The sequence below is a fragment of the Nansenia antarctica genome (genome assembly GCF_963989245.1).
Source record: "Nansenia antarctica genome assembly, chromosome: 15".
Classification (NCBI taxonomy): Eukaryota; Metazoa; Chordata; class Actinopteri; order Argentiniformes; family Microstomatidae; genus Nansenia; species Nansenia antarctica.
The window spans coordinates 7,244,889-7,261,688 of record NC_137685.1 but is presented as its reverse complement, the minus strand read 5'-3'; the positions used below and the strand labels follow the sequence as shown (position 1 = coordinate 7,261,688).

The 16,800-nt window shown below is 49.9% G+C and overlaps 1 protein-coding gene across 1 annotated transcript in view; it reads right to left on the bottom strand.

The window, feature by feature from the left end:
• lrig2 (leucine-rich repeats and immunoglobulin-like domains 2) overlaps nt 1–12,547 on the bottom strand; it is a gene marked incomplete at both ends in the record, with an annotated part of 15,951 nt that extends 3,404 nt beyond the window's left edge. The window contains 14 exons of the mRNA XM_080545805.1: nt 16–456; nt 900–1,181; nt 2,260–2,738; nt 3,131–3,199; nt 3,364–3,435; nt 4,120–4,200; nt 4,509–4,652; nt 4,891–5,034; nt 5,335–5,478; nt 6,483–6,626; nt 7,322–7,456; nt 7,735–7,809; nt 9,231–9,374; nt 11,967–12,547. Of these exons, the coding sequence (XP_080401931.1) occupies nt 16–456; nt 900–1,181; nt 2,260–2,738; nt 3,131–3,199; nt 3,364–3,435; nt 4,120–4,200; nt 4,509–4,652; nt 4,891–5,034; nt 5,335–5,478; nt 6,483–6,626; nt 7,322–7,456; nt 7,735–7,809; nt 9,231–9,374; nt 11,967–12,547 (2,935 nt within the window). The remainder of the gene's footprint in view (nt 1–15; nt 457–899; nt 1,182–2,259; nt 2,739–3,130; nt 3,200–3,363; nt 3,436–4,119; nt 4,201–4,508; nt 4,653–4,890; nt 5,035–5,334; nt 5,479–6,482; nt 6,627–7,321; nt 7,457–7,734; nt 7,810–9,230; nt 9,375–11,966) is intronic.
• Nucleotides 12,548–16,800: the final 4,253 nt, after the last annotated feature.

Genomic DNA, 16,800 nt, shown 5'->3' with positions numbered 1-16,800 from the left:
TGCGTGTCCTCCCACCTGTGTTGGTGATGCTGTAGTCTTGGCTCCTCCTCCTCATGTGGTAGATGACGATGACCCAGAGCAGCGACGTTCCGACCACGCAGCAGACGACCACCATGACCACGATGCCCACGGTGGCCCAGCCGTCCCCCCCGGACCCCGCCCCGGGGTCACAGCTGGGCCCGGGCGCCACGCCCAGGTAGATGTGCCCTCGCTCTGTCCCCAGAGGGTTGGACAGGACGCACGTGTACTTCCCCGCATCCCCGGGCCCCGCCTCCACGATGATCAGCAGCTGATTGGCCGCGGCGAAGAAGTGTCGCTCCGTCAGAACCAGCGGCCCGTCGTCTTTGGTCCAGTTGAGGCGGGGGGCGGGGCTTCCGCCGGCGATGCACTGCAGGACGGCCGTCTCCCCGCGGGACACCACCCTGTCCTCCAGGGGGCGCATGAAGGACGGGGTCTCTGGAGGGGGAGGGATGGACGGTCACTTTTCCCATCAACTATCCAGCATATCCAGCAACATTTCCGTTTTTTTGTTTGTTCAAACTTGTATTTCTCAAAGCCAGTGCCACTTAGTCATTCTTACTGTCGGGGAACAAACTTAAGACTGTGTGTTACCTTCAAAAGGAGACCAACCCCATGCATTTACTCCAAATGGTTCAAGAACAGCTTTCATCTGACTTTGGGTATACATTGGATAGGTGTTCTAAGCTAATTATAGAGGAATGGTAAGAGGCTATTAAAGATAGTTACTCTACCTTTATTAAACTATACATTTAGTAATGAGAGTAATTTATTAAACTGTATATTTAGTAATGAGAGAGTAATTTATTAAACTGTATATTTAGTAATGATAGTGACTCTATCTTTATGAAACCGCACTGTTGCACCCTGGGAAGGCTCACCTAGCACGGTCAGCGTGGCGTTGGCTGACAGACTTCCTGCTGCGTTCTGGGCCGTGCAGCTGTACACGCCCATGTCCTCCGTCTTCACGCTGGCGATGAAGAAGATGTCGTCGTCGGGCATCACGTGCATCCGGCGCTCCCGGGCGGCGGGGAAGTCGCTGCCTCCGTCCTTCTGCCAGGCGATCTGCGGCGGCGGGTGGCCCTGCGCGGCACACTCCAGACGGGCCATGGTCCCCGCCCGGATCACCAGGTCCATGGGCGTCTTCAGGAAGGAGGGAAGCTCTGAGGAAGAGAGTCCATCAATACCAATAGATGTTACAATAGGTCATCTATATACAGGTGCAACTCAAAAAAAAATAATATCGTGCAAAAGTCCATTCATTTCAGTAATTCAACTTAAAGGGTTAAACTTGAATATTATATAGACTCATTGCATTGTACATATGCATGATTATACTTTTCAGAGGGCTGACATTTCTGTATTTAAAATCCTTTTCTTATTGATTTCATGTAATTTCTGCATTTCTGAGATATTTAATTTGGGGTTTTCATAAGCTGTAAGCCATAATCATCAAGTTTATAACAAATAAAGGCTTTAAATATCTCACTTTGCATGTAATGAGTCTATATAATATCTAAGTTTAACCCTTTAAGTTGAATTACTGAAATAAATTAACTTTTGCACGATATTCTAATTTTTTGAGTTGCACCTGTATAATAATAATAATAACTACACACACATATATGTTTCTTAAATCAGAATCTGTACATGTATGTCCATTCCATTCCATTCCAGTGTCCGTTGAATTCCAACACAGCACACCACATTCTACTTAGTGAGGTACTGACTAGGTGATCACCTGAACCAACTGTTATTTAACAAGAAAAAGTATTAAAAACCACTGCACAAACAGACCTAGTACCACCCAGACAGACCGGGTACCACCCAGACTGACCTGTTACCACCCAGACTGACCTGGTACCAGACAGACAGACCTGGTACCACCCAGACAGACAGACAGACAGACAGACCTGGTACCACCCAGACAGACCTGGTACCACCCAGACAGACAGACAGACCTGGTACCACCCAGACAGACAGACAGACCTGGTACCACCCAGACAGACAGACAGACCTGGTACCAGACAGACAGACCTGGTACCACCCAGACAGACCTGTTACCACCCAGACAGACAGACAGACAGACCTGGTACCAGACAGACAGACAGACAAACCTGGTACCAGACAGACAGACCTGGTACCACCCAGACAGACCGACCTGGTACCACCCAGACAGACAGACAGACCTGGTACCACATAAACCCGTTACCCCACCCAGACCAGAGCAGCTGTCCTCACCGTTGACCGTGAGAGCGGCCCGGCTGGAGTAGTTGGACCCAAAGTGATTGGACACCACGCACTGGTACCGTCCCTGGTCGGTGAAGTTGACCTGCAGCAGGTGGAGCAGGGTGGTGTACGTCAGCTCCCCCTGGTGGTAGGAGGCGTAGGTGTCCACCAGGCCGTGGTACAGCACCTCGCCGTCCTTCCTCCACGCCACCGCCATGGGCGCGTCGCTGCTGCTGGCCGCCCCGCAGCTCAGCGTCACGTTGGACCCCCGCAGAGAGATCAGCGTCCCCGGGTGCTCCGTGATGCGCGGCTGGGGGAAGCGGTCGCAGAGCAGCAGGTCCGGGGGGAGGGAGGGGAGGGGCCGGCCGCGCAGGGGGGCGGGGTGGGCGCACACGGCGCCGGTGACGGGAGGGAGGAAGCCGCGCTCCGTCAGCCAGGGGGTCAACCACCGCAGCTGGCAGTCACACAGCAGGCTGCTGCTGTTCAGCGCACTGGACACACACACACACACACACACACACACTTATTGTTATTTTTACTGACTGTGCTTTTGTTTAATCTCTATTCTTTTATTGATCTCTCTATTCTTGTTCTCTGTATGGAATGTTGTGTCTTTCAATCCTAAAGTGCTATACTATTTTCATTTTTTATTTTTGCCATTTAGCAGACACTTTTAATCCAAAGCGATTTACAATTACAAATTACAGGGACATTCCCCCTGGAGTAACTGAGGGCTAAGTGCCTTACTCAAGGGCACACTAGTAGTGGTGTGGTTTCAGGCGGGATTTGAACTCACAACCTTCCGATCACAAGAGCCAACTCAACTATACAAAATACATTTATTATTATTATATTATTATTATATAGAAATATGAATACTCACAACTGTCTGATGTTCAGGTGCTTCAGTGACTCTGGGTGAAGAGACATGATTTCATTCTTACTCAGGTCCCTGAGGATGAGGAGAGAGGAATCAGACACACACCACACACCCACGACACTGACCCCAGCGCACACACACAAACACACACAGACACAGACCACACAGACCACACAGACCACACACACACACACACACACACACACACACACACACACACACACAGCTGTACGTACAGGTGCTCCAGCTCGTCCAGACCCTGGAAGGCGTTCTTGGTGATGGACTTGATCTTGTTCCTCTGGAGGAGCCTGAAATGTTAACCATATTGATTGTTACTGACCACATCAGGTGCAAATGATTAGAACATTGTAAGAGAGGATTTTGGAGGAGCCTGACTTATTTAAACCTCAGACATTTAGTTTGCTTTGCTCTTGATTGTTAGAAACCCTTGCTGTAAAAAACAAAAAAACCTCACGAGACTAAAGTTTGCCAGAAAACACCTAGACAAACACCTGGACTTCTGGAACAACATGCAGATTGATCCAATGTTGATTTATTTGGGCGTAGTAACAGAAGACATGTTTGACACAAACCAATGACAGCATATTTGAGGACCTCATACCACTCGCTTGAGGAAAATATGAGACCATCTGTCCAAACATGGAAGTTGAAGCGGATGTGGAACATGCTGCTTGACAATGGCCCAAAACATTCCAGTAAATCCACCAAGGAATGGTTCAAAAGATATATTTAATGGGGTGTCCTAATTTTTTCACATGACTGTACATGGAAGAATCTAAGACATAAAGATATGCATAGGGGAGGTTAGCTGAGGTAGAACACCAGGGGAGGCTGGTGGAGGTAGAACACCAGGGGAGGCTGGTGGAGGTAGAACACCAGGGGAGGCTGGTGGAGGTAGAACACCAGGGGAGGCTGGTGGAGGTAGAACACCAGGGGAGGCTGGGGGGACAGAACATGCAGGTCGTTCGTACAGTGTGTTCAGCCTCTTCATGCCCACGAACATCCCGATGGAGTCCTCGATGGCCCAGGACACCTCGTTGTTCCCCAGGTCCCTGAAACATACCACAAACACAAACACGTGTCACAAATCCCCCCCAAAACCACAGGAACTCAAGCTGGTGACATCATCTCTGGACGTGGTTAGCAGGACTGGCTGACTGACTAGACTGCAGTGTTTTGGGTTCATATCCGACCAATCAGAGCATCTTTGGTGGCTGCATAGAGAAGCCCAAAGTAACTCCCCCCCCACCTCTCAGGGTTAGGGTCACCTAATGAGGTCATGGTTAGGGTCAGGGTGAGCTAGAGAGGTCAGGGTCAGCTAGAGGGGACAGCTAGAGAGGTCAGGTGTTACAGGTCTTACAGCGAGCGCAGGTTGGCCAGGCTGCTGAACACGCCTTCTCCCAGGTGGCGGATGGCGTTGTCTCGCAGGTCCAGCCTCTCCAGAACGCCCAGGCCCGTCAACGCCGTCTCCTCCAGCCGGGTCAGGTGGTTGGACGACAGGTCTCTGGAGGGGGAGGAGCATCCACAGGAAAGAGGAGGTTAGAGGCTGGAGGCTGGAGAGAGGCGTGAGAGGAGGCGAGAGGGGAGAGGGGAGGCGAGAGGGGGGAGATCGAGGAGGGGTGGGAAAGGGGGAGAGAAAGGAGGGGTGAGAGAGGAGGGGAGATAGAGGATGGGGAGAGAGAGGGAAGAGAGGAGGGGAAAGAAACTATGTTTGGCGCTCCTGGGCTGGTCAAGTGACTCACAGCTCCTCCAGCCTCTGGCAGAACTCCCAGGCGTCGGCGGCGATGGTGCTGATGGCGTTGTGGTCGAGACGCAGGATACGCATCATCCTCAGGCCGTACAGCCAGCCTTTGTTCACCTCCGTCAGGTTGTTGTGCTCCAGCTCCCTGACACACACACACACACACACACACACACAGACACACACACACACACACACAATATCTATTAGGACAAGTAAAACATTCCTCAGATGTATATTATCTATCGAGTGTTTCTGGTGAATAAAGTCACCCTGGCGCTGTGGAACGTTGACCATGTGGGCGTGGTTATTCACCCTCTACACTGAAGGAGTTAAACACAGTTTTCATCTCCCCAGAAACTGACGATGCTACATCCTGTAACGCATGCTGAGGACAGCGCTGGCCGTCTCTGACCAATCAGGTGATAGATAGCGTGCGACTCACAGCTCCTCCATGTTGTTGAGGCCGAAGAAGGCTCCGTCCATGAGCCTGGTGAGGCCGTTGCGCTGCATCTTCAGGGCCTTGAGGGCGTCCAGGCCTTTGAACGTCAGGCTGTCCACCATCTTCAGCCTGTTACGCTTCAGCTCCCTGAAACACCACCACACCAAAACATCCCGTTTCAAAAACAGTTTTTTCCCCTCTGCTATAAGGACTCTCAACACCTGACTCACTGCACTAACCCTGCCAGACGTACTGCACTTTATAAATTGTAAATATTGACTATGTTCTTGTCTTGTGGTTATGTGTGTACATGTCCATGTGATAGTTATGTGAAATGTGTGTATGTTTTTGACACTGCTGTATTGAGCTTTTCCACCTGTACCGAAAACAAATTCCACCGACCTAGGTCGTGTGGTCATTAAACGATTCATTCATTCATTCAGTCCTCTGCTGCTCCGACCCTAACTTAACCCCAACCCTGAACATCACCCGTCAAATCTAATTCACACTTAAATATTGGACATTTTGGAACTAATAAGAATAATTGTGTGCATTTAAAAAACAGACATATGTAGCTTCAATCATGCATTAAACAAACTACTACTACTTCAATGGGAAGTTTCCATAAAATGTTCATGTGTATTTCTGGTCAATCTATAATGCGGCATCATTTCTGGTAAAGCTGCATCTTAGCTAGAGACATGAGGTCTGTGTTGATCTCCTAAAAAAGTCTCAAACCCTAACCCTAACACCTTAAAATACGTCAGACACAAGCGTTTGCACTCTGATGCTGGAGGAACTTCAATCTCTAGTTTTTATCTAGTTTATAACGACTGCTAAATTACTAACAATCTTTGTGTGTGTGCATGCCTACTGGCTGAGATTACTTCAACAAACAAACAGTGCAGTGGGTAAAAGAACACTGCAAAAGAACGCTGCATTCATTCGGTACACACACGTACCGAAGGACCCATACCGAAAATGTTCGGTTTGAATATGTGTACCGTTATACCCCTAATGTGTAAACAACTCACTAACCCACAGGAAGTTCAGAGGGAAAACTCTTATGCTTTAAACATAATGCTACTATGGTTAGCACAATGACTAATGGCAACATCTTGACCACAACCATGAACAGACATGTGACTTACAGGATCTGCAGCTGGGGCAGCCTGAACACCTTGGCGGGCAGCAGGGCGATCCTGTTCCTGTTCAGCCTCAGGACCAGCAGGGAGCTGGAGATGTTGTCCAGGCAGCCGGCCTCCAGGCTGACCAGCTTGTTATTGCTTAAATTACTGCGGGACAGAGAAGCCGAACAAAATGGAAATCAGGAATTAGCCCTGATATGTCTGCTTATACAACAGTTAGTTCCGACCAAGTAATTTGATTGGACGAGAGGCCTTCCATGAGTGCTGATATACAGTATAACAGCACTGGGACCTTTAACTATATGTATCACTCCACCGCACAGATGTTCTACTAAATGACCGTTAATTAGACTACATGTTTGTGTTCAGGTTACTAGGCAACAGTCCATTTGAAGTTCAGTTGCGGAACTATTTTTTGTTTATTTTTATGATTACACCATAACCCTAACCCCATGTTACATTGAGTTACACCATAACCCTAACCCCATGTTACACTGAGTTACACCATAATAACCCTAACCCCATGTTACACCGAATTAACAGGCCAACAGAAGGCAGGCAGTCAGAGCACTGGACAGTGCCAGAGACCGGGTCACACTGGGTTTACTTTCATCAGGGCTAGGGTCACAGTTAGGGTCGGGGTCAGTATTAGCGTTAGGGCTAGCGTTAGGGTCTTTGTTAGGACTAGGGTTAGGGTTAGTATTAGTATTAGGACTAGGGTTAGGGTTGTACCAGTATTTGGTGGGTCACAGCCCACAGGTATCACCTAAACACTGCTTCGGAAATAACATTGGGAGGGTTCTGACCCGTCAGAAGCTGGTAGGAGAGGCTGCAGAACTCACAGGTACTTGAGCTGCATGGGAGGGAAGGTTCCGGCGCGGAGCTCTGAGAGGGAGTTGGAGGTGAGGTCCAGCGTCTCCAGGGACACGTAGGGTTGCAGCTGCTCCATCCACAGCTCTGAGATACGGTTGTGGACCCTGAGGAACATAACAACCGTTATCTCTCACCTTCGCCAAAGACGCCTCTACCATCGTCTCTCTGTGTGACGCATACAAGGATATCCGTGTCAGATATAGGCCTACAGGAGAAGTCTGTCAATACTCATGGACCTCATCATAAACAAACAAAGAACCAGACATCCCTGACGGCACCTGTCCCGTGTCTTGGACACCTGCTGAAAACCTACAGGAAACAAGGACAGAACTGGGGTTGGTTTTCAAGGACGGAGCTGGGACTGGTCGTCAGGAGCACTTACAACGACAATGATGTGATGTTGGAGGCGACGTCTCCTAGCAACGGGATGGAGGTCAGTTCATTGTGATTCATGGTTCTGGAAGTAGAAAAAAGACACATTAGAACTTCAGAGGTAGAGTTAGAACTTCAGGACTAGAGTTACAGTGGGGTGCAAAAATGTGGGCACCGCTAGTCAAAATGCCTTTTACAATTAATATATGTGATACATATAAACATGACACATTTCATCACATTTTAAAGGAACTTTTCACAGTTTAAAAATAATAAAACAAGGAAAAAGGCTGTGTGCAAACGTTTGGGAAGTACTTTGTAACTCCTCCGCAGGCAATTATAACAGCTTGCAAACGCTTTCTGTAGCCAGCTAAGAGTCTTTCAATTCTTGTTTTGGGAATTTTTCCCCAGTCTTCCTGGCAGAACACCAGATTTTCAATAATATTCATGTCTGGGGACTGTGATGGCCATTCCAAAACCGTTAAAAGTTGGCACGGTGTTCTTCTCTACAAATGCTTCACCCTATTTCTATCTGACATTTTTCTTGGTCTTCCAGATCTTGCCTTGACTTCAATTGTTCCATTTATTTTCCATTTTCTGATGATGGTTCTGACAGTGGAAATGGGTAGTTTGAAACATTGCGAGAGATTTTTGTAGCCTTCTCCTTGATGGTGGAAGTGAACTATCTTGATTCTGACATGCTTGGACAACTTTAGAGGAACCCATGGTTTTTAACACCAGACACAACAGCCACTGCAGTCAGATACTTTAGAAGGCATGGAGTTACTTCATATAGGCCTAGTCCTAGTTCCACCCTGGAATTATATTCACCTGACTCATTGAAGCCCTAACGAGTAAATCACCTTGGTCTGGGCCTTAGTAGCCTAAACATCATCTCAAAAGCTAACAAAGAATAATTCAAAAGGGTTCCCAAACTTTGGCACAGGGTCCTTTTCCTTTTTTATTATTAAAAATAAATAAAAATAAACCTTGCTTTAAAAAAAAATGCAGAAAGGTGTCATGTTTAACTTTTAGCATTTAGTGTTCAGGTTTGCTTTCAATCACTTGGAGATTAATTGTAACAGACATTTAAACCAGGGGTGCCCACATGTTTGCACCCCACTCCACTGTAGAACCTCAGGACTAGTTAGATCCTCAGGACTACATACCCAGCCATCACCTTGTCTCGAGACATCTTAAGACACATTTGTGAAGACGACTTAAGACATCTTGACAGACAAAATGTCTTATTTTGGTTAATTAAGACATCTTAGGACATCTCAAGACATGGTGATGGCTGGGTATGTAGAGTTAGAACCTCAGGACAAGGCCATTACTTAGCAAGTAGCTGCTCTAGAAGAACACAAAGGTGTCCGTCAGTCCAGCTGTCAAAACAACTCTAAAACCCAGCATCCCGGTGACTCCTGGCGTCCCACCACGGGAGGTAAACATGCAGCAGGTTGATAAGGTGATGAAGCAGCGACATGATCATGTTCAGGTACTCACAGGTGACTGGTCCCCGGGGGAGGAGGGTCGCGGGGGGCCACCGACAACCGTTTCTTGTTACAATCCAGGGTCTGAATCCCGTCTGACCCCGTCGCACAGGAGCAGGGAGCCGGACAGGGGTCACTCCCCCGGGCAGGAGAGTCACTTCCCCGGGCAGGAGACACACTCAAACTCAACAACAACCAGACGAAGGAGAGACACGGGGGGAAGGGCCAGACGGCCGCCATCTTAAATGCCCCAACTATCAATACGTGGCTAGCTTCGGCTAGCTAAACTGGTAGCTAAAGACTTGTGTTTAGATATGTTTAAACAACACCAATTCCTGATTCCGATAGCTTAAGCTACAGGTTAGATATCCGCCCCCCTCTCAGGCGAGTCTTAGGACAATGTAGGACCATTGTGGGAGTCACCGTGCCCCCCTGCTCCAGACATCCGACTTTGGTTTTCCCTAAACAACAGAAGCCAGTCTTAATCCCGCCTCCTTGTACTGTATGTTTACCGTTCTCCTATTGGGCGGTGTGCACGCTCGTCAAATTATGTTCTCTTCGCTGATTGGACGGACTTCTTCTTCCGCTTCCAAGAATCTCGACACTCAACTCCCCAAGAAGTGGCTAGGCTAGGCTATCCCCATCTCCATTTTTGTCAAAAAAAATTTTTTTTTACATACTCTGATCCATTAGGTGTTTATTAATGCCTGTGTGGTGTTGTTTTTTTAAATGTTGACATTTTTGAGTTAGTAATTCATCAAATACAAAGGTTCCGTCTCACAGAATATAATGGAATGTAAAAACTTTGACGCTGAATATCTCTGAACTGCCCTAAACGGAGATAGAACCTTATCATTCTAAGCTCACGAAGTTACGCAAAAGAGTTGATATTTCCACAGATATTTCCCTATCTTGACTTCATATTAAAACGACAGTGAATCACGCAAAAAAAGTCATTTGTATTATTATAACGGAATAGTTATGGTTTTCATATCAAGTCACAGATTCTCCCCGACTTTGGTTTTCCCTAAACAACAGAAGCGTCTTAAATCCCGCCTCCTTTACTGTATGTTTACCGTTCTCCTATTGGGCGGTATGCACGCTCGTCAAATGATGTTCTCTTCGCTGATTGGACTGACAGATTGGTTACAGATTGCAGTTTCTAAATGTCATGTGTGGATTGAGGGGCCTCTTTGTTGAAAAATGTGTTTTTTTCTTGATTGTGTTTTATAATGTTGTATGTGTATGATGTATTATCGTAAATGCAGGTGTATGCAGGGCGCGCGCGCTTGTTTGAGAGTCCCATTGAGACCAAGATGTCTTTTACTTCATTATTCAGACACCAACACCAAGGGACATCCTGGATCAGTAACATCTAATACATTAGGTATAGCTACATATACAGGCCTACCTTAAAACTAGGACAAAACTAGATATATAAGTGTTTTATATTATGCCAAATGTAAAATTATATGATGTATGATATATTTTAATGTTTGATATTTGTAATTTAATATGTTATATAATTGTAACCAGGGAGTAGCTAAAGGACTGTAGAATTTAGGAAGGGCTGGTTATCTAACTAACTCTGAGCTAAATCGGCAGTGTAGGAGGATAGAGGCAGGGGGCGCCAGCAACCCTTTAGACTAGCATTACTAGCATTAGCATTAACATTAGCATTAGCATTAGCTAACAGACAACTAAACACACAGCAATGTATCGAATATGAACAAACACATTTATTTATACAAATTATATACACATCCCAATATACTCCCTCCCCGCCGGCCACACACACACTCACTCACTCACTCACACACAGTACCTGGCCTGAAAAGGCTTAGAGTCCCGGACTGAAATGAGCGCGTTGAGGCCTGGTTGGAGCTCGCATGTGACTCGAGGAAGGCAGCAGACAAGGGGGGGGGAGTGACGTTGCAATTTGAAGGGAAAGGGGCGTCTTCGTAGCAAACGACGATGTGTGAATGGCTCAGGTCCGGTGGTCCACGGTCAGCTCCGGTGGAGTCAGCGGTCGGTCGCAATCCACCTCGTGGAGGCGACGGCTCTGTCCAGCTTGGGTCTCGCTATGCGCCAACGTTAGCAGCCGGCGGCTAGCAAGGCTGGCTAACGGGGACACAGCTAAACTGGGCTAGCGCTGTTAACTCACTAAACTCCGTACGGCTCACAGTTCCCTGGACATTCAGAAGAAAGAGCGACTTTATTGAGCGAACTTCCTGAACCTGGCTGGCTAGCTAGAAAGTTCACACAGAGCTGTCACATTGGTTTGAGCACGTTCCCGCGAAGCTTCTTCTTCTTCTTCTCACTCTCGTCACTCTCACGCACAGACCACTTCCGTCGCTATATATACCAACCGAACATACATCCGGTCACGTACGCCAATCATACATCCGGTCACGTACGCCAATCAAACCACGCCCACTAATCTGGCGCTTGCACAATACTAAACAAATCTAAGACAGAACTTATACAATTACAATAACAATACATACACCTTCATGAAAACGTACATGAATAGTATGGAAAATAATTAAGGAAATAACAGGGGCAAAATAGGGCTGATTTGGGGAAACTAACTGGCTCTAAATTGTGGGCCTTCATAACAGCCGCCCCATGAAACCCTCGGTTTCATTTAACTATGGAAGGCACACTGGCTAGGCTGCTCTAGCAGCGTGAGGTATGAGGTGATAGTGTCCTTTGTAATTTGAGGGAGTTTCTCCGCGGCAGAACGGACATGCCGGTGTCGTCCATGAACCTCTGCGGGGTCTTGATGACCCGCGAGGACCGGGCGCTGACCACCGGCATGATGAAGTGCTTTATGTGTTTGGCGAACTTTGATTTGCCCGGCTGGGCGTCGAGGGAGTCCGACGTCATGTCTTCGTCGTCCACGGTGTCCTCTTTCACGTCCTGCAATAACAGTTGTTGAGTCAGGTCCATTTCCACCTGCTTCGACAACGTTTTAGGCCGGGATCTGGGTCTTTTCGACCCGAGGAATTTAAGGCTTGAGGTGGGGACCTGTTTTATGTTTTCGCTAACATCGTCTTCGACGCCGTCCGGACTTGCCCCGCCTTCGGGCGATATAGCCTGACGTCTTAACTTTTCCTCTCCCGGTTTCTGCTTCTGTTTGCACCACTTTCCTTGTAAGTTCCTTCGCCTTTTCTTGCCGTGTTTGAACGGACTTCTACGGATGCGTGGTTTCGTGTCTTCGGCTACGGGGTCGTCCAACAACACCACAACTCCGCTGCTCTCCGTTGGCTCCGCCTCTAGCTCCGGCTCTGGCTCCTCCTCCTTCACCTTCAGTTGGGTGTAGGCCATGGCCACAGGTGCAGGCGGAGCTAGCTCCAACTCAGCGGTCAGCGGAGTATCGTCCGGCTCTGGCACCGCCGGCGTCTTCCTCCTTTGAGCTGACCTCTTCCTCACCGACAAGCTAGTAGATCTTTTCCTCCTCGGTTTAGACAAAGGGCTGGTAGATCTTCTCCTGCTGGGTTTCGAGACAGGGCTGGTAGATGTTCTCTTCACGCCCTGGACTTCGATACGCACTGTCTTTGCTTTAAGGAGGTCTATGGCGTAGACGTCCTCCTTTGACCGTACGTAGAGCTTCTCATTCTGGTAGGGCGCAACGTCTAGCGTCCACAGCTTCTGGACGTTGTCTAGTAGCGCCGCATTCATGGAGTCCACACTGGTGTGAAGGCAGTTGATGGTCTGCACTTCTTCGGTTCGGACATGGAGGGATGACGTAGCTCTCCCGTCTCTATCTCTCCACTCGGTAGCGCCTTGGAGGGCCCACCCAAGCGCAGTCTTAACAGCCATCGGGCAGCCTCGTGGTCCTCTCAGCGGAGGACGGAGCGACACGATCAGTGCAGCGTTGTCCGAGCCGATGAGAAGGGTTGGCTCCGCTCCTTCTATCGGATGTAGGTCTACTCGCCGTAGGTGGGAATATCTTGCGCGTAATCTCTCCAGGGGGTAGTCGTAGCGGGAGAGCGCTAGCTGGTCTGCGGTGAAGACATTCTGAAGCCGATATCTGTCCGACGGCCGCCCCGCCGGGGAGATAGAGAAGTTGATTCTCGCCCCGGTGACCTCTTTAAGGTCGCGACGTATCGTGCGCAGAGTCAGCTTCTCCTCAGTCCCTTGGAGCCCCAACTGGCGCACTGCCTCCTGGAGAAGGATGGTCCGTTCCGACCCGTCGTCTAAAACGGCGTACGTGTCGTACACAGCGTTGTTGTGGTGAAGTCGGACCTTCACCACCTTCAGTAGGACCTTGGAGCCGCTGCTCTGGGTTGGGTCTAGGTAGTAGACAGGTGTTTCCTCTTCCGGTGCGCTACCGGACCTAGGGCTTCTGGTGCCCTCCGTGGACCTGGCGAGGGAGACCTCGTGTAGGATGTTGAGGTGGACCTCCTCACAGCGGTTGCACTTTCTCCTCAAGGTGCAGTTCTTAGCCAGATGGTCGCGCCCACAGTTCCAGCACCTCTTGTTCTCCTCGAGCCACCTCTGCTTGGCCTCGGTACTCAGGTTGTTGAAGTCACTGCACTCATTGAACCAGTGCTCGCTGGTGCAGTACGGACATGGCGGTGGACCTCTCCGTCCCTTTTGAGGGGGTTGAGAGGAATCCTTTCCCTCAGGTCGGGCTTTCCTCTCTCTCCGAGGCTCCTCCTCCGTGTGCAGCACTCCTACTGAGCGTCCTCTGTTCGAGCTCGGCCTGTCCCAGCGGTCTCCCTTCTCCCTCTCCTTCTTCGGCTCAGCGTAACCCATGGCGTCTACGTTGGTGTCATGCACCTCCTCCAGTAGGAACTCCGCGAAGGCAGCCATGCTCAGACCCAACTTCCCGGGGTTACGAACGCGCTGCTGTCGCCGGAACCTCTCCTGCCGGAAGCGTGGGATCTTGCGGAGCAGCCGCTCTACGTTGGAGGTGCTGGTGATCTCGCTGGCGCCAGCTGGGCCCTGCGTCTTCAGCATTCCAACCAAGGTGTGCACGCGGAGCGCGAAGTCATCCAGCGCCCGTTCATCCTTGATGGGGGCCTGCTGTTCGAGGGCTTGCAGTTCAGCAAGGGCGTGGTTCCAGGGACGACCGTAGCGGGCATCCAAGTCGGCGAGCGCTCTGGTGTAAGGTGTCGGTGCGGAGGCATGGGCCAGAACCATGTTGTGGGCTCTGGGGTTCCTCACATGCTGAAGGAGAATCGCATATTTGTAGGACTCTGAGCAGGAGTCGTCCAAGAGCGTGTCTAGGCAGATGCGTAGTTCCACATACTGGCTCCTGTCCTCGTCCTTGAAGAAGGGGAACTTGGGTCCCTCCACCTGGGGAAACATCCTGTAGTGGATGATCGGGGCTGGAGTGACGGTCTGGGTGTCCGGCCTGCATGCCTTTTGGTTCACTGGAGGACCTAGGGGTGTGCTACGCTCTTGGGGAATGGCTCCCCTCCCGGGCAGCGACGCTGGCTCCCTCTGGGCCGCGTAGCGGTCGGGTCCCTGGTCCTCTTCCTCCAAGGTGGTCAGCTGGGCCTGTAGTTGGACAGTCATGGCGGGGGTCATGGAGCCATCGGCGGGGGGTTCAGGAGATGGCACTCGAGAGGGCCGTGCGGAGGATGCTCTGGAGCTACGGGCCGACGGAGCTCTGCTGATGCACACGTCGCGCATGATCTGCATCACTTCCTCCATCTTCTCCGCGTGCAGTTGCTCTCTCTCCATCTGGAGGCGGTCGCGCTCCATCTGGAGGCGTTCACGTTCTAGCGCCTCCTGGCGCTGCCTCTCCGCCGCGCGTTCCGCCCCCTCCATCTGGAGGCGCTCGCGCTCGAACTGGATGCGTTCCCTCTCTAACGCCTCCTGGCGCTGTCTCTCCGCCGCACGTTCCCTCTCTAACGCCTCCTGGCGCTGTCTCTCCGCCGCACGTTCCGCTCCTTCCATCTGGAGGCGTTCACGCTCGAACTGGAGGCGTTCCCGCTCGAACGCCATCTCGGCCTGTTGGCGCATACATTCTGACAGCGCGGCACTACTCCCTCTGGAGTGCATGCTATCCGCCCCAGAGGCAGAACTGCCCACGGAAACCCTGGACCGGGAGGAAGCCACTGAACGGCAGGAGCTAGGTCTCGAGCGCGCCGTACTGGGAGGCAGATCGTTAAGGCTGAGGCCCTCCCTCTTCCGCCCGCAGGCGCTGTCAGACCGGGCCTCTCCTTCCTGCTCTTCCGTTTCTACGGCAAAACCCTGCTGTTCTGCCATCTCATCCTCAGGCTGGTGCTCGTTGATGGCTGTCTTGTCTGGTTGGCTGCGCTCAGCCATGCTATCACTACACAACCTATCCGGCTCGAAGGACCAATTGTAACCAGGGAGTAGCTAAAGGACTGTAGAATTTAGGAAGGGCTGGTTATCTAACTAACTCTGAGCTAAATCGGCAGTGTAGGAGGATAGAGGCAGGGGGCGCCAGCAACCCTTTAGACTAGCATTACTAGCATTAGCATTAACATTAGCATTAGCATTAGCTAACAGACAACTAAACACACAGCAATGTATCGAATATGAACAAACACATTTATTTATACAAATTATATACACATCCCAATATACTCCCTCCCCGCCGGCCACACACACACTCACTCACTCACTCACACACAGTACCTGGCCTGAAAAGGCTTAGAGTCCCGGACTGAAATGAGCGCGTTGAGGCCTGGTTGGAGCTCGCATGTGACTCGAGGAAGGCAGCAGACAAGGGGGGGGGAGTGACGTTGCAATTTGAAGGGAAAGGGGCGTCTTCGTAGCAAACGACGATGTGTGAATGGCTCAGGTCCGGTGGTCCACGGTCAGCTCCGGTGGAGTCAGCGGTCGGTCGCAATCCACCTCGTGGAGGCGACGGCTCTGTCCAGCTTGGGTCTCGCTATGCGCCAACGTTAGCAGCCGGCGGCTAGCAAGGCTGGCTAACGGGGACACAGCTAAACTGGGCTAGCGCTGTTAACTCACTAAACTCCGTACGGCTCACAGTTCCCTGGACATTCAGAAGAAAGAGCGACTTTATTGAGCGAACTTCCTGAACCTGGCTGGCTAGCTAGAAAGTTCACACAGAGCTGTCACATTGGTTTGAGCACGTTCCCGCGAAGCTTCTTCTTCTTCTTCTCACTCTCGTCACTCTCACGCACAGACCACTTCCGTCGCTATATATACCAACCGAACATACATCCGGTCACGTACGCCAATCATACATCCGGTCACGTACGCCAATCAAACCACGCCCACTAATCTGGCGCTTGCACAATACTAAACAAATCTAAGACAGAACTTATACAATTACAATAACAATACATACACCTTCATGAAAACGTACATGAATAGTATGGAAAATAATTAAGGAAATAACAGGGGCAAAATAGGGCTGATTTGGGGAAACTAACTGGCTCTAAATTGTGGGCCTTCATAACAATAATATTTTATATGTTAAATGTTATTTGTTGTATGTTTTAAATGTGGACCTCACTAAAAGTAGCTCATGCCTATGGGTATAGCTAATGGGGATCCTTCCAATAAATAAACAAATAAACAAACAAAATCAACTCCTGTCACAAATATATGTTTTTGTATTTATGTAT